An 18,276-nucleotide genomic window follows, 5' to 3' on the forward strand; every position below is an offset into this window, starting at 1 on the left:
TATTGTATTCTGTATTCCTATGCCTGGGAACGTGAACCCGGGGGGCGGGTGTGCAAACCTGAATATTAAATATGGGAAAGCTGAATTTAGGAGGTGGTAATGACCGCACCACCTCTCCTGACCAATCATAATATGGGAAACTGTCACTTGCAACATTAGTGGGTGGTCTGAGGGTCCCCAAAACTGTATAATTGCCCTAGTTTAGCTTAGGAAAATTGTCCGACTTGTCCGAGTAGCAGACCTGTCACTGACCCTACGAACTCTATAGGTGCTCAATCTGAAGTGCTGCGGAGCACTCTGTCCATACTTTCCACAAACTCCTAAGGGGTGGAAAATCCTAAGTGCTGGCGAAGCACTTTGCTGGGGAATTCGAAACCCAAATCGGGGTTACTGGCGGATTACTTGCAGAGAGGGGTAACGCTGGCGTTGCTTCTAAAGCTGTGGGAGTTGGTCGTACCTTGGTGAACCCAGTCCTGATCCCAAAGCCTGAGGGGTATCCTGTCCTTACTGTCCGTGAGCTGTACCTGCTCGCATTCTGGCATTCCTTCCTGAGGGTCCTTGTCCCCGTCTTCCCATCTGACCCGTGGCCAGGGTTAGACTTCAATCTGAATTTAGGTAATTATTAGACCGAGGGTTTGCATCTCTCTCTCTCTCTCTCTCTCTCTCTCATTCTCTCTCTCTCTTTCGGTAAAGCATTACTTGCCAATGATATTGCTCTATTCTCTTTTATGCGAACTATATGTGATTTGTTTAATAGGCTTGTTCCACTTCTCTCCCCACCCTTAGCAAATTGTCAATCCGTTATATTAATAGTATGTTCCCGTTTTTCCCTTACCTTTAGATGGTTGCAGTGAATTTAGTAAGAATAGTTTGAGGATAAGTACATGTTTTAGTTCCCAACCTTAAACGCGTGTCCTAGTATAAAGTTGCAGTGATTAGTTCTGTTCTAAAAATTCCTACCCTTAGTCTTCCCATTTATTCTAATGGTTATAATTCTAATACAAAGTTACATATTGGTGTTGATGTTGATGTTTGATATATTATTCTGCATATCGCTTATTGTCTTGGCATCTTCTCTTTGAATCTTTATATAAAGCTTTACACTTCATCAGGTGTCTGTGGTCATTTTACAGAAATTGTGGATAAGTATGGTAATAATTGTAGAGAGTATTTGAACTAGACCTGTCTACTCTTTTCCATGCTTAGCTCCAGATCTGTCGTAGGAATTGTGCCTGTGGTAAGTCAGGTACATGGTAAGCAGAGGTGAAGCCAACCTTAATTACTCATAAGAGCGTGTAGCAGAAGCCAATCACCCAATTCACCCCGAAAATAAATGGTGTATTAAATCGCCGGGGCCCAGTGCGTGTAAGAAATAGGTGAATTCGGTGACCCGGGTGAACTGCGCGCTCTATCAGTAATTTTCTGGCAGCCAGAGGATGGTTTGGACTAGTTAGATTAGGTAGACAGGATAAGTCATAAACAAACCGTAAAAATAAAATGTGCTGCTGATTTGCTACTGTATTAGGTTCAAATATTTTGAAATGTTTTAAGGATTTATATGTAAATGTATATGATTTTTTCATTGCTGATATAAATGTTATATTAACCCGAAAATTGTTTGTGAATGTTCAGTGTAGTCCGAATCCCCGGGGAAGTATTTTAGCTAACGGTGAGCAGAATCCGGTTAGCTGTTGAAGTCACTAGGGTTTGAATCATTAGTGCAGGGTTAGGATAACTGGAAGCACTAATTAGGGCCTTTGTTTTCTAGAGTGAATGATAGCTACGAGTCCTTTATAAAACTTTCATTGCGATATCACCTAGTAAGGGTCGCATACGGGAGGAGTAGTAGGGTCTCCGAGGCTTGTCTGGTAAGTAAGATAGTTCGCTGGTGAAATCCTGGCTCAGTACATATCCCCGACTGAGGTGGATGAGTCAGAAGAATAACGGGTTCTATGTTACTAGTGTGAAGGGACAGGCAAAGAAGTCTATCCAGAGTGAATGAGAAGTAGACAGAAGTGGTTTACTTGTAGCGAGAGAAAGTTTTTCTATCTTTTTAGAACACTCAGACATAGTGGCAAACGTTGCGTGTTGGTAAATAAACTCTGTATTTGCACTTTAGGGAGAGTAAAAAGTTTCCGTTACCTTGTGAAGGAGGGAGTCAGTCGGAGAGCTGCTCTGACGTCACTCCGTGCCGCGCTGGTATTGGTCAAAACAGCGGGTGTGTAGCGGAGCTGAATTTGTGAAGGAGGGGTGAGTGCCGAAGCATGAGACTCTGTCTCGCGAAAAGGCCGCGCACCCATTGGACAAGGGAATTTGTAATCACTGACCTGATTGGGTATTGTGAAATAAAAGTCGCGCTAGCATTGGAAGCACAAAGGTAAACAAAATTAATCAAGCCGAGTTAGAAGAGAGTCTGGAAAATTATATGTGGTATCCAGATTTTATACCGAATCCAAATCACCTAGGATTTTACAAGGATCAGCTTATACGAGGTAGACCGCACATGATGTATGGAGTAAAGAGGAAAATGTCTCTTTCCGATAAAATCAAGAATTTTTTCAAGTCCGACAAGCCCATTAGAACAAGGGAAGGCGTGCTCATTCCCCCGCCGAATACCCCTGCTTCTTTTATGTTGTTTGATAAAGGGTATCACACTTGTGTCAGGTTAGAAAATTGGGCAAAGTATACTGTAGATGACGGAGTCCTAGCATTCCCTGTTGAAGGTACATTTAATGGTCGGATCCTGTTTAACCTAAGGACCCGCATGAATGAATTACACCCCAGACCTAGGTTGACCCAGTACGAAGCTCTGGAGGAATGGGAGATTGAGGCTGCAGAGCGAGATAAACCCAGGATGGATAAGGGAGTGAGTAAATGGCATCCCAGGCTTCCTACACCAACCAAAGAGCAGAAAATGAAACAGTGGAGGCAATCCATGTTGACGGAAGGATTGTTTCCCATGATGGGGGTATTAGAAGAAAAGGGAGGTAAATGTAAAGAAAAGACCCATCACCTAATGGCTGTAGGGGACTCAGAAGATGAGCACCTGGAAGATTTGTTAATGAAAAATCCACCTCCCTATGTTGCAGAGTCAGAACCTGTGCATTCCCCAAATCCCTTTTCAAAATATCCCAGATGTAGGAGGGATAGTGATACAGATGGAACAGGTACAGACAGTAAAACCAGTGACGGGGATGGGTTTTGCAGACCTAAATCTGCGGTCCCAAATTATCAGCCGTTCGGAGAAGGTCCACCTCGAGTGGTCACTCCGACTGCCCCGAGTATTTATCCGTCCTTAGTACCACAGGTATTGCATGACAATTCTGCCGAAAAAGCATTGCGGGAAAAAGAGAAAGAAGCCCTGGCTAGACAGCGGGAAGATTTAGTTCGAACTATTGCCCAGATACATCCCCATCCTGATTCTCTGACTATTCCAGTAACTATTGGCCCAGCTATTCCACTGTATAGAAATGACCTGACTAGTCCCCATCCTCCTGTTATCCCCCCAATACCGCCTACTCCTAGTGTCCCTTCCTCGAAGAAAGAAGTATTCATAGATGAGGACCAGGAAAGTGAATGTGAGTCTGTGGTGCTGATGGATTTGCCCATTAGAGAACCTAGGACTAGCACAGTAGGGGCAAGAAGTCAGCCTAGAATAAGAGAGGTGTCGATTGAAGGCGCAACTGGAATTAGGAGTGCTACTGTAGTAACCCCAGAAGAATTAGACAGATGGTCAAAGGAGCTGGAGAAGGAGACTACCCCCCAACCCAAAGCATTAGAGATATATAAATTGAGAATAGAAATAGAAGAAATGATGGCTGGAAATGTAGGAGTTGAACGCCTAAGCGCGTACAATGAAGAAGAGTTACTGTTCATCAGCAAAAATCTTACCCGGAGTGCTAGGTTGCTCCATGAAAGGATAATGGATACAGCCACAGAAATGGGAATTGATGTCAGTCGCTCCAAAATTCTTCAGAAACCCTACAGAGTAGACTTTTCAGACAAAGATTTAGAAAGCCTGAATGTGATGGGAAAACAGATCCAAGTAAAAGAGTTGTTGAAGCTCCTGCAAAAGTGGGGAGAGGTGGGAAAATGGAGAACCCGGTGGGCAAAGAAAAGGGAAAGTCTCAGGCTTCAGAATTTATGTTAAAGGAAGTAACGCCAACAGAAAAATTGTGCCCCATGAGAGAGGTCCCGGGAGGGAAATATGTCCATGTCCCTTGGTCCCGACAGGATATTGTGTCATTTACAAATGACTTCCCGAAATTACGAGAGAAGCCAGTTGACTGGTACAGGCAGGTAGAATGCTTCATAAAAGTTCAGAAATGCCTCTTGAAAGACCTGGATGGGTTTTTCGACATTGTTGTCCCTGTAGACCTATGGACTGAATGTAAAATAGAAATTGATTGGCCTAGTGATGAATATCCCAGAGATGAGAAAACGGGAGCCCCTTCACCTGATGTAATGAGGAAATATGACCAGGTCATACAGTACCTTAAGAAAAAAGTGCCAGCAAAGGAGACAGATTGGACCCGAATAGATAGAACCACACAGGAACGTGATGAAACGGTGCATTCATTTTATGAAAGGCTGTTGCAGGTATTTAAAACTTACAGTGGTATTGATAACGTAGACATGAAAGACATGACTCACTTTAGCTACAGATTCGTGCTGGGATTGAGACCTGAAATCTCACAATGGATTCGAGATAACAAAATCAGTTGGCAGGGAAAGCCCATAGATGATGTCCTGAAATATGCTAAGTACTGCGAAGATGAAATCGAAAATAAAAAGAAAGCCCTCAAGGAAAAGGTCATGTGGGCACAGGTAAAATTAGCTGAACAACAAGAAAAACAGTTAAGCCAATTGACCTCTGGAAATAATGCTCAAAATGCCACTACTGGGGGAGGAGGGAAGCCCCGCACTAAAATGAGTAGGGAAGAGGCCATGAAGAAATTTCCGTGCCACGGGTGCGGCCAGATGGGGCATTGGCGAGACGAGTGTCCACACCTGCAGGCCGGTAATGCCCCTGTAAATGGTTTAAATCCACAGGTGCCGAAAGAGGGGACAAGAAAGAATCAGCAACAGGTAAAACTACCTCCAGTACCTCGCGCTCCAAGACAGAATTTTAAGAATCAGGGTCAGCAGAATGAGAGGGCGGAAGTATGGGAAGTCGAGAGTGAAAGAAACGCAGTCATTCCACAGTATTTGTTAAATGATACCTTCCTCTGTGAAGATCAAGATTGACGGGGCCTGAGGGGGGGGGATGAGGAGTGCGTGCTTGGCGCCTCCTTACCGGTAGACCAGACTGGACCATACATTGAAGGAAAGGTTGAAGGAAAAGATGTCACCTTTCTGTTGGACACTGGTGCTACCAGATCTACTGTAAGAACAGTGGATGTTCCTAACCTACCCCTCTCGGGAGAAGCGATCCAAGTAGTGGGCGTCTCAAATCAAATAATAAGTACTCCAGTAACTGAACCAATGGAAATTTCTATAGGAAATTTCAAAGAAATGCACAGATTTGTGGTCTGTGATTCCAGTCCTGTAAACCTGCTAGGACGTGATTTGTTGTGCAAGATGCGTTGTACCATTTTCTGCACACCAAATGGCGTCGAAATTCAGACCCCTGATGAAGATGGCCTGTACAAACTGATGTTAGTCAGACAAGATTCTGATATTAAGCCTTTGACAATTGAGGATTTACCTGAAGAGCTCCAAGTAAGAGTAGTTCCAGAAGTATGGGATTTTACAGGAAAAGATGTAGGCTTAATGGCAAATGTGGACCCAGTTAAAATAGCAATAAAAACAAATGCTATATACCCGAAAACCAGACAGTACAAAATGAGTGCAGAAGTAAAAGCTGGAGTGGCGACTGAAATTACCAGGCTGCTCGAAGCAGAAATAATAGAGGAAGTGATGAGCAGTCCCTGTAATTCACCAATCATTGGGATCAAAAAGCCTAGTGGAAAGTACAGGGTAGTGCAAGATTTGCGCAAGGTAAACCAAATTGTTGTGCCTTGCTGTCCTGTTGTGCCCAACCCTGCAGTGATTCTATATCAGATTCCCTGGAATGCAGAATGGTTCACTGTCATCGACCTGTGCCATGCGTTCTTTTCCATCCCATTGCATCCAGAAAGCAAATTCCTTTTCAGTTTTGAATTTGACAGCCATATCTATGTCTGGAATCGTGTCCCCCAGGGGTACACCGAAAGTCCATCGATTTTCAATCAGATACTAAAAAAGTGCCTTGAATCCCTAGTGCTGCCAAGAGAGTCTGTTTTAGTGCAGTACATAGATGACCTGTTGGTGGCGTCTAAAACCCAGACTGACTGTGTCACTGACACAATTGCCTTGCTGAATCATTTAGGAAAGGGAGGACATAAAGTGTCGCCTGACAAGTTACAATTCTGTAAAAATTCAGTGAAGTATCTGGGGCACCAGATAGAAAAAGGAATCAGGAAAGTCACTTCTGAAAGGATTAAAATAATTAAAGCAATGGAACTGCCCAGAACTCAGAAAGAGGTGAGAATGTTCTTGGGAGTCGTGGGTTACTGCAGACAATGGATTGTAGGATTTGCGGCTCTGGCAAGACCCCTGATAAAAATGACAAAGAAAGGAGTAGAAGACCCTGTCAGCTGGGACAACGAAAGCATGAATGCTTGGGTAACTTTGAGAAACTGTCTATGTACCGCTCCTGCATTGGGTATGCCTGATTACACCAAGCCTTTTGAGCTATTTTGTGACACAAGAGAGAATTGCGCTCTTTCAGTCCTGACCCAGGAGCACGGACTGATTAGAAGGCCAGTGGCCTATTTTTCAGCCACTCTAGATCCGGTGGCTGCTGGATTACCTGGATGCTTGAAGGCAGTGGCTGCTACTTGCGTCAGCCTGGAACAGAGTGAGAACATTGTCATGGGACATCACGTCACTGTATATGTTCCTCATTCTGTTGTAATTCTACTGACCAGAACTAAGACCCAGTACCTCACTCCTAGTCGGCTGACTAGGTATGAGAGAATTTTAATTGGCGCCGAAAATATATCTATTTCTCGGTGCAACGTCCTAAACCCTGCAACCCTGTTACCGGTCCCTCTGGATGTAGAAATCGAAGAGGGAGGGGAACATAATTGCATTGATTTGACTGAGTACAGTACAAAGCCCCATCCGGATATCCGTGAAATAGCATTACTTGATGGGGATAAGACAATGTTCGTGGATGGCTCGTGTTTAAGACATGAGAGTGGGAGTCTGAGTGCTGCCTATGCTGTGGTTACATTGACAGAAACGATAGAAGCATCTTACCTGAGCGAGGTGAAATCTGCACAAGTGGCAGAGCTCATCGCGTTAACTCGAGCATGTAAGAGGGGAAAGAACAAAAGAATTACTGTTTACACAGACAGTCAGTACTGTTTCGGGGTTGTTCATGACTTCGGCCAATTATGGCTGCAAAGAGAATTCATGACTTCCTCAGGCACTCCTATCAGAAACGGAAAGGTGGTGCATAACTTACTGGAAGCTATCCAATTGCCCAAAGAATTGGCTGTGGTCAAGTGTGCGGCTCACAGATCTGGAAATGATGATGTGACTGCCGGTAATAGGTACGCTGACCAAATTGCACAATTTTGTGCCCGACACCAGATGTCACTCCAAATTGCCTTGTGGAGTGGAACCAGCTGCCAACTTATGTTGTTTGAGAATGTGTCAACGTGGGAAGAATTGAAAGAGTTGCAACAGGCCACAGACAGACAAGAGAAGGGAAAATGGGCAGCAGAAGGATGCAAATTGAGAGATGATGGTGTGGTGGTAAACTCGACTGGTGTGCCTGTACTGCCTGATAGCTTGATTGACCCCATGATCAGAATGATACATGAACCAACACATATGGGAAGAGACGCAATGTGTCGGGTGTTTGACAAGGTGTTCTGTAACTCAAAATTCAGGAACCAGGCGGAAAGGCTGTGCCAGAGGTGCCTAGTGTGTCAGCAATTCAATGCAGGAAAGAAGACTGTAGTAGAGCAAAGTACTGTTGGAAAGGCAGTAGGTCCCTTTGTTAGAATGCAGGCAGACTTTGTAACCATGCCCAAATGCAAGGGATATAGATATATCCTAGTCGTAGTTTGCCTGTTCTCCAGGTGGGTGGAGGCTTACCCAGCAAAGAAAAATGATGCCCTAACTACTGCCAAGCTATTGCTCAGGGAGTTGATACCTAGGTATGGAATCCCAGAGACTATCGAAACGGACCAAGGTGGGCATTTTGCCAACGATGTCCTAGAAGAACTCTGTAAAGCATTCAAAATGAAGCAAAGACTGCATTGTGCCTACCGTCCAGAGGCTTCTGGGGTAGTGGAACAAATAAATGGCACCCTGAAATCCAGATTGGGAAAAATGTGTGATTCCACAAAGATGAACTGGATAGAGGCTTTACCCCTTGTGCTGATGAGTCTGAGAAGTATCCCGAACAGAAAAACTGGCCTAAGTCCCCATGAAGTGTTGATGGGAAGAGTGATGCGACAGGCATGGGTACCCGGACACAAACTGCTAAGCATTTCTGATGATATGGTATTAGAATACTGCAAGCAGCTGGGTGACCAAGTGCGTTCTCTCTCTCAGCAGATTGGAGAGACAGAAGACGAGTGGCCAAAGACTCCAGCACATAAACTGCAACCCGGAGATTGGGTGGCGTTAAAGAAACACACCCGGAGCAGTTGCCTGAAGCCAAGGTGGGGAAAGCCACGACAAGTGATCCTCGTCACTACTACTGCTGTAAAGTGTGCTGGTGTACCGAAGTGGATCCACGCCAGCCACACGAAGCGGGTATCTGGAGAAAACGCGACTGGAGCTGAAGGCAGCACAGCTGAAGAAGCTTCTGAGGAAGAGAGTCCGGAGCTAGCTGACATTGAACTGCCGAGCACAAGTCGAGACGTTGAATGGTATCCCGCCGACGAACAGGTTCATGATCCAATACGAACCAGGAAATATTCCTACTTAGACAGTGAGTGGGATAGTCCAGGTGAGCTAGAACTAGAAGAAGAAGGTCGGGTCAACGAGAATCACATCACACCTGATCAGGAAGTAGGCCAAGTAGGGTCAGATCGAGACCTCGAGAACTCTCCTGAGACTCCAGAAAGTGGAGAGGGACAGTTAGAAATTAGAGCTGACGTTCATGCAGAAGAAAGCGAAGAGATCGAAGAGCATGAACAGGAACAGATAGAACTAGATCAAAGTGCTCAGACAACGGAAACAACAGTAACCAAAAATAAAAAGAAAGTGCGATTTGAATCTGAGCAAGGTCAGAAAAGGGACCAGGCAGAAGAAGTAGATGAAAGACCTGGAACTAGTCAGACAGGCAGGAAAACAGAGGTGCCACAACAAAAAGTGAAAAGAGTGCACGAAGAAGGCCAAGTCTCCTCAACCACTGGGAGGCACGGAGGAAGAAGTGCACCCCGATACGTAAAGAGACTACGGCTCAGACTAAAGACAGTCGAAGAAAACGATAAAGACCGAAAAAGGGCTCAAAGTGAAAGAAATGCAGCCCAAGGCAAATCGCTAAGAAAAAGCGACAGACTAAAGAAACAGAACAGACTGTATCGGAGCCCTGAGTGGACTTACTTTGTGTTGGAAGAAATAGACGAACCACACCACAGTGGCAACAGTGACGAAGAGTTCATTGCTGATCGGAGCTCTGACGAAGACCCTCCTTGAGAAAGCCCAGAAGTGAGCCTTTGGTGCAAAGAAACGAAGAGGGGTAGCGAAAGCCACCTGTAAGCTAAAAATGTCTGATCCGAATGTCTCTGGGAGATCCCGGTGTGGGTGTCTCAAAACCTGTTGTAAGATATGCTTGTGTAGTATAGCCATGCTAATAGTAATGTGGATAGGACTAACAGTTTTTCTACCTTTTATGATAAGTAAAAATCCTAACTTGTCCCCCACTGAACCCGAAGCAGTAGACGTAGGAGATGTACAGACTGCAGAAACACCACGAAGCCTAGAAAGACGCGACAACCAAATCGGACTGACACACACACGACCTAAATTAGAAGCATCAGATGAGGATGGACTACATTTTCACAAAATGAGAAACAGGACGCATCTAAATGTTTTTGCTAACTTATTAGTGCATTACGTAGAAGCTATGGAAATAGAGGACTGTTATGTCTGCATGAAACTGCCAACTTCAGTGGCTGAAGGCGTGACATACCACCATCTACCTTTAACCTATGGAATCTCCTGTAGTATATTAGCTAGCTTGTTCTATAGAAGCACCTTGCAGTACTATTATTCAAATGATGACGTAGTATTTTCTGAACTGCCTATTAGAGGACACTTGAACCGTGTACATACTACAAGTGACGTGACCCGTTATATGGGAGAATATTTTCTGACTATAGGTAACATAGATTTAGATGAAGCTAGAGAATCTAATCTGACCTGTTCTCTGCAAGAGCAGGAAAAGATGTTCATTAAGATGGCAGACAGAAGGAGAGAAAAGTTTCAGAAAAAGGCGAATGACGAAAAGGATAGAGTCCCTAGGTGGGCTGAGCACATGGATAACACCCCGCAAGGCGAAGCTAATCCTGCCTTGTTGCTGGATTTTGAACGAAAGGGGAAACTTTGTATCCATAGGGAAAAGACAGAGTACTATAACAATGTATTCATCGGTTCCAGCGAGTGTGAACATAATTACAAGGTAATTGGGGGTTGGGGTTTCAAAAATGGGTCAGAACCTGTGTTTCCCGGAATATATTATATATGTGGGAACAAGGCTTATTTCAAATTGCCGGATCACTGGTATGGAAGCTGCTACTTTGGCATTGTTTTCCCGAAAATATACCATGTGAATAATGCAGCTGGAAGCGATGAAGATACTAATGGCTTAGTGCGTAGTAGACGTGAAAGTGTAGGTGAAATTATAGGTGATATTTTTAGTGCACTGATACCTGGAATGGGGGTAGTTCTGAACACCCATAGAATCTGCAAATTGTCTACAGTAGTGGACCGGTTATCAACGGACACTGCTGCAGGATTCCTGATGGTCAATACCGAAATGGTTGCGATCAGATCAATGGTTTTACAAAACCGTCTTGCCCTTGACACCCTATTAGCAAAAGAGGGCGGAGTCTGTAGAATGCTGAAAGCGCAACATTGTTGCACTTACATTCCAGATAAAAGTATCGAATTAAAACAATATGTGAAGGACATAACTAATTTGGAAAAGGAACTCAAACCATTGGAGGTTGACAGTACCTGGACGAGACTGACTGGAGGTCTCTCCTCTATAGGTAGTTGGTTTGCTAACCTAGGTAGAAATCTTTTGTGGAAAATACTGATGCCAATAGTTGTAATAGGTGTAATTGTATTGATCATTTTTATCTGCTGCAAATGCCAGAAGTGTAAAAAGAAATATACAGTAAATAAGAGGGGGGTGAAAAGAAATATTGATGATTTAGAATTGGAAGAATTAAAGAGTGAAATTTACAAGAAGGTGAAAAATCACCACTCTCATAGAGAAGCTGCAAGGAAACTCAACGATAAATTTGTTGAGATCCCGATGAGTGATATGGATGAGTGAGAAAAGTTGGCATCTGTTTCCTTCTGTGTGGTGATGATAGTAAATATCATCAAAGAGGGGATTGATGGAGCTGGGATTCGCGTGCAAGCGCCCTACTCTCATGCAAAACCCTTGTCTAAATTGCAGAATCGTATTAACACTATTGTTCGCCAATTATAAAGTGTTTTTCCAACACGCGGGTGTCCCCAGGATGCTTGCTTGTATGTCTTTTCTCGTACTAACGAAGCTTGCACTAAAAGCGGCTGCTTCGCTGAAATTCAGTCTGCGCATGCGTCGGTCATACCCATGTGATGTGACGCACTCGCATTCTGGAGGGAGTTTTGTGCTCATGCGCACTGTTGCAAATATGGCTGCTTGACTCTCACCACGCTCTCCGCTTGTTGCTGCTGCTTTTGCTTATCTGTCCTTTCGCACTAAACAATAATGCTATAGTCATTATAAAGTAAGGGTTGGTTAATATCTCATCATGGTATACAGTGTGACCATTTTATATGTGATTTTAATTTGTTCTCGCTTACTTTTCATGTACCGCGTCTTTGTGGGCTGGGGCATACGTGAGCAACGCCATACTGAGGCTCCTCTGAACCCTGTCAGCTGACCAGGGAAAGTCCTAACTGCGCAGAAGCTAAAACTAGCCAGCTGGCTCCTGAAGCCCGATGCGCCTGGGAACCCATCCCGAAGATGCAAGATTGTACCTTGAACTGTCATACACTGTTGCTATATGCTGTACTCTTGTATTGTATTCTGTATTCCTATGCCTGGGAACGTGAACCCGGGGGGCGGGTGTGCAAACCTGAATATTAAATATGGGAAAGCTGAATTTAGGAGGTGGTAATGACCGCACCACCTCTCCTGACCAATCATAATATGGGAAACTGTCACTTGCAACATTAGTGGGTGGTCTGAGGGTCCCCAAAACTGTATAATTGCCCTAGTTTAGCTTAGGAAAATTGTCCGACTTGTCCGAGTAGCAGACCTGTCACTGACCCTACGAACTCTATAGGTGCTCAATCTGAAGTGCTGCGGAGCACTCTGTCCATACTTTCCACAAACTCCTAAGGGGTGGAAAATCCTAAGTGCTGGCGAAGCACTTTGCTGGGGAATTCGAAACCCAAATCGGGGTTACTGGCGGATTACTTGCAGAGAGGGGTAACGCTGGCGTTGCTTCTAAAGCTGTGGGAGTTGGTCGTACCTTGGTGAACCCAGTCCTGATCCCAAAGCCTGAGGGGTATCCTGTCCTTACTGTCCGTGAGCTGTACCTGCTCGCATTCTGGCATTCCTTCCTGAGGGTCCTTGTCCCCGTCTTCCCATCTGACCCGTGGCCAGGGTTAGACTTCAATCTGAATTTAGGTAATTATTAGACCGAGGGTTTGCATCTCTCTCTCTCTCTCTCTCTCTCATTCTCTCTCTCTCTCTTAAAATTCTTTCGGTAAAGCATTACTTGCCAATGATATTGCTCTATTCTCTTTTATGCGAACTATATGTGATTTGTTTAATAGGCTTGTTCCACTTCTCTCCCCACCCTTAGCAAATTGTCAATCCGTTATATTAATAGTATGTTCCCGTTTTTCCCTTACCTTTAGATGGTTGCAGTGAATTTAGTAAGAATAGTTTGAGGATAAGTACATGTTTTAGTTCCCAACCTTAAACGCGTGTCCTAGTATAAAGTTGCAGTGATTAGTTCTGTTCTAAAAATTCCTACCCTTAGTCTTCCCATTTATTCTAATGGTTATAATTCTAATACAAAGTTACATATTGGTGTTGATGTTGATGTTTGATATATTATTCTGCATATCGCTTATTGTCTTGGCATCTTCTCTTTGAATCTTTATATAAAGCTTTAAACTTCATCAGGTGTCTATGGTCATTTTACAGAAATTGTGGATAAGTATGGTAATAATTGTAGAGAGTATTTGAACTAGACCTGTCTACTCTTTTCCCTGCTTAGCTCCAGATCTGTCGTAGGAATTGTGCCTGTGGTAAGTCAGGTACATGGTAAGCAGAGGTGAAGCCAACCTTAATTACTCATAAGAGCGTGTAGCAGAAGCCAATCACCCAATTCACCCCGAAAATAAATGGTGTATTAAATCTTGTGCACGCCGGGGCCCAGTGCGTGTAAGAAATAGGTGAATTCGGTGACCCGGGTGAACTGCGCGCTCTATCAGTACAACCTTGTCTCCTCGCATAAAGACCTTATCAGCAACCAGGGATAACTTGTCCAATACTTTACTAAAAGGCCTTAGTGCATTGAGCAAGGCCCTTTCTCTTCTCCCCCCTTTCTTGATCAATTCTTGCACCACCATCCACACTTCATAGCTGTTCATGGCACAAGACCACTCCAATCACTAACAGCTCCATGAATCCACCGAATGACATCCTCCACACTTGCCACTGCTCCTTCCTTTACACTTCTTCCCACACCTTCTTCATCCACACTCTTCCAATCCAACGGCATCTGTGACAAACAATCGGCTTGGACATTTCTATACCCGGGTATGTAATCAATGGTATAATTGTAGCGCTGCAAGCATGAGGCCAATCTGGCAAGCCTTGCAGAACCCTTCTCTATTGCTCCTGGGAAAAATATCTTTTGATCACAAATATGTCCTAAAATACTCTGCTCCCCATGCTTCTGCCAACGTTTTTCTCTCAATCACAAAGTAATGACATTCAGTTGCAGTCAGGTGGCGTGAGGAAAATGCAACTGGTTTCTCTGATTAGCCATGTTTTTGACACTGGCATCTACTGTCATAATTGTTTTCTCATCGTGTTGAAAGAAATAAGAATACCTGCATTACAGATCTCTTCTTTGATATTTTGGGAACACTTTTGTCGGTCCATTCCCCACCAGAAATCAACCCCCTTTCTCATCAGCACTTTCAAGCATTTTGTTTTGCTAGCAAAGTTTTGGACACATTTAGAATAATATTTGATCAATCCAAGACAGCAACTTGCGGTATGGGTGCCAATTATATTGCCACAAGCAAATATTCTGATAGACTCCTAAGGTCCACACAAAAACACAATTTTCCCATCTGCTTTCTCCGTAAAAACTTCTGCAGAGATCCAAGCAGATGTACGATAGGATCAATAACTCCATTCTTTAACATTTCATCCAATTTTTTTTACATACTCTCTCATCATGATCAGTACCGTCCTAACGTTATGTTGTAATGGTATGGCTCCTTGTTTAAGTTTTATCTTGTGCACTTACCCTTTCAATTGCCCCATCTCTTCTCTAAATACATCCTTTCTTCCATCTAAAATATCCCTCAAAGTTGAGTCTTCCACTACATCACCTGAATCGGCGCAAGTGGGTCGATTCTTATGTGAAAATCGTATTGATGAAACCATCCTAAAATACATGGTTGGTTTGGACTCTGATACGTACATTTTACCTTTGTATGCCAGTTCCAGAAATCAGTATCTATGTACATGTATTAAATGATGTCGATCTGCTCACCCTAATATCCTCCCTGACTAATGTTCTTTGGAAGCTAACTCTCATGAGACCATTTGGAAAGGAATATACTCTTGGGTATAATTGTGTAGAATGAGTCAGAATCTGCCAATTAACCACACTTTTCTTTCCTCTTTGGTACATTCTACTTTGGGCCTGTTCTTTCTCCCAACTTTGATAACTGATTTCCCCTACACACAAAACTCTATTTGGTCTTGCACCATTGTCTACAGAACGATTTTCTTCCATTAACACTGCCACCTTTCCTTTGTCATTGTCACTACACATCCTAGCAAAGTCCCCTTTGTATCCACATCTTTTGCACATTTTTATTGCTGAGGACACCTTTTCCTTCTTTGGCACGCCACTTAGAGGTTATTGCTAGCTCCTCGCCCACCCTCTCCACTGCTTACACTCCATTTTCCCCTTTGATGACTATCCGTTCCATCTTCTTCATGCAGTACTCTGAATTTTTTGCAATAGTTGCAATCTCAATTGTGCCTTTCAAAGATGGGTACTTAGCGACCCACAACCGTTCCTGCATTTTTCTGCTCCTGCATTGTACTATGAGTTGAACTCTTATCATTAAATTTTCATTGTTCCAAACTTACATATGACTGAAAGTTAATGTAACCTTGTTATGAAGTCATCTACAGACTCACCTACTCTTTGCGTCTGCATGTAGAATTTGTACCTTCTCATCACCATTGCCGAATCTCATCTGCAGTCTTTCCTTGTCTTGATAGTACACATCCTCTATAGGTTGCCCTTCCTTGTTCAACGCATAGCCTAAGTAGTTAGAAATAAGATGTCCAACCTTCCCTAATGTACTTAGAAGAATTGCATTTTTACTGGTGAACATGAATTACTCCCCATCCAGTGCCTTTAAATAATTATCAAACATATACACCCACTTGTCCCACTCTGCGGGTGCCATTCCTGCCTGAGCTAAGAAGAGTGGTAGGTGTGTGATTGAAGTAAGCTCTCCTTTATGTTTCTAACACTTGTATATTTTGCAGGAGTTGTTATGGAAAGGTACCAGCAATGTAGACCTGTGAGCAGATGTCTTTTCTTTAATAACCCTCGAAAGTGGCATGCCTAAATGTCCTTAATAATGTCGATGCTGATCAAATTTTTTTCTGCTGCCTGTACTGCCTGTAAGAAGTTAATGAGTGTCAGAGGGGAATGGAGTACCCAAACAGAAACAATGCTGTTGGAGTCTACCATGAGTCGTCTCGGCATGGCTCCTCGTTGTTGAGGCTGTGCGTTCCACTACTCGTGCTCCTCTGCTCTTGCTCAAAGATGGCTCCTCATTGTTGAGGCCGAGGATTTACCTCTATTAAAAAAAATTAAGCCCCACAAATGCCTCATAAGTAAAGCGCCTTTATTCCTCACACTTAACTGATCACCGACCGTCATCGGCACCTTGGTGCTCATGCATCAGTCCGTTAACATCAATGCATAGAGATAAATGTCAGGAAATCTTTACCTCTGCTGTACTGGCAACTCTTTACCAAAATTATGCTATAATGAGTATGCTTCCAGATTCAGTATGTTCAAGTAATCCTCAACTGAAGATATACCTCTCTATGCATGATGGTCCCTCCTCCAGCCAGCAAGTAACTACCAGAGCCTGGAACCCCATCAATAGCACCATAGCAATCTATTCTTACATAGAAATAATTGACTGGTGATATACATACATGGTTTAAAGTAGATCACAACAGTGGTGCTGAACCTGAGGACACTTAAGACACCTCCCCCGAAAGACTCATTACTAAATTACTCCCTCCTGTATCAGAGGTAGGGGCAGCAGTGGGATACCTTCCTTCTTCCCTTGATGTACTAGGAGGGTTGATCACCTGATTACATTTCTAAAGGAGCAATGCGCACTCTTGATGGACCTCTTCAAGATCATCTTGGATCCTTCTGTTCCTGTGTGCCATTGCCTAGAGGGGATTGACCTCCTTCTTCATTTTGTGGGATCTGGCAATTTGAGTATGTGGATGTTGGCGTCAACCACTCTCTCTTACCCTGGGTCGATGCAAGCCCTTGTCCTAGGTCAAGGATGGTAATGATGTTATAAGGAAGGCATTATGTCTGTATAGACCAACAAGCTGCATATTATTTCAATCTTAAAATAAAACTGATACTGGTTTTGCAGATAATAAAATCATTTTCAATTTAGTTCAGTGATCACCTACCGCATTCCTGTGGATCATCGAGCTGCAGAGGCTTTCCATGTACTGATTCAAATATATTGGCCCATCCTGTATTATCTCCTATAGAAAAAAAGAAAGACAGCCAAAGTTTTTGTAAACTCGCTAGAATGCTTTCTATTTTATTTTATTTTTACATGTAGTAACTGACTTGGTCTGTCAAAGAAATATTTCATGGGGTTTTAGGTTGTCAAGGTTAATGTTGGTGTGACAATACCAAGCAACTGTTATATAATAAGTTCGAAATGTCCTCAATTCGCTCCAACTTGAGGGAAGGGCAACCATCCAAACACCCTGCAAATGCAGGCAAAGCCACAAAAGTCATTGTTCATTCCTGTGAGCACAACCAAGGAACACATATTGACGGCCCGAATCACACAGGGCTTCTTCACTCGTGGCAGAGGCCCCTCAGTCATGGTCGGCCTCTGCACTGTAGTTCCCACTGGGAGCCCACCCCATGAGTGCGGGCCCTCCCTGCCACGATTGGGGGCCTCCGCCATGAGTGTGGAAGCCCCTTGTGAATTGGCCCCTTAGTCTTGCATGAAGTGGTTCTTATTACACCACAGCATCTAGAGTACATAGATTGTGTGATTACTGTAGTGACAAACGTAAATCTTGCAGACCTTTTGATACAAAGGTAGGGTGTTTGACTAGTTTCATCAGTAGTTGGAATGTCTAATGCTCTATGGAACATGAGTAACCTACTCCAAGTGTGTTAATTGTCTTTGTTGATTAATGCACAGCTAAATAGGGCTTTTTTTGGACCATTCACATATGATAAGCGTGCACTTGACGTACTACTGAGGGTCAATAATGGAAATGACCTTGAATTAAATATAATTAGGATACACATTATAGACTTTTAGCCCACTGCCTAGGGCTATACCAGTTGTTGAAGCCCCTGAAGTCGAGTTATAGACCTGACCCACAGGCAAAGGCTTATAACGAGAGTGAAGGGCCTTTAATAACACTTATAACCTGAGGCAGAAGGGTAATGAGGCTATTAGAACATTCCACCACTTAAG

The 18,276-nt window shown here is 43.6% G+C and overlaps 1 protein-coding gene across 1 annotated transcript in view; it reads right to left on the minus strand.

The window, feature by feature from the left end:
- RXFP2 (relaxin family peptide receptor 2) overlaps positions 1-18,276 on the minus strand; it is a 1,407,219-nt gene that overhangs the window by 750,488 nt on the left and 638,455 nt on the right. Inside the window, exon 3 of the mRNA XM_086935135.1 lies at positions 17,237-17,314. Coding sequence (XP_086791261.1) covers positions 17,237-17,314 — 78 coding nt within the window. The remainder of the gene's footprint in view (positions 1-17,236; positions 17,315-18,276) is intronic.

This window comes from Lissotriton vulgaris, chromosome 8, assembly GCF_964263255.1.
Source record: "Lissotriton vulgaris chromosome 8, aLisVul1.2, whole genome shotgun sequence".
In the NCBI taxonomy this organism is placed as follows: Eukaryota; Metazoa; Chordata; class Amphibia; order Caudata; family Salamandridae; genus Lissotriton; species Lissotriton vulgaris.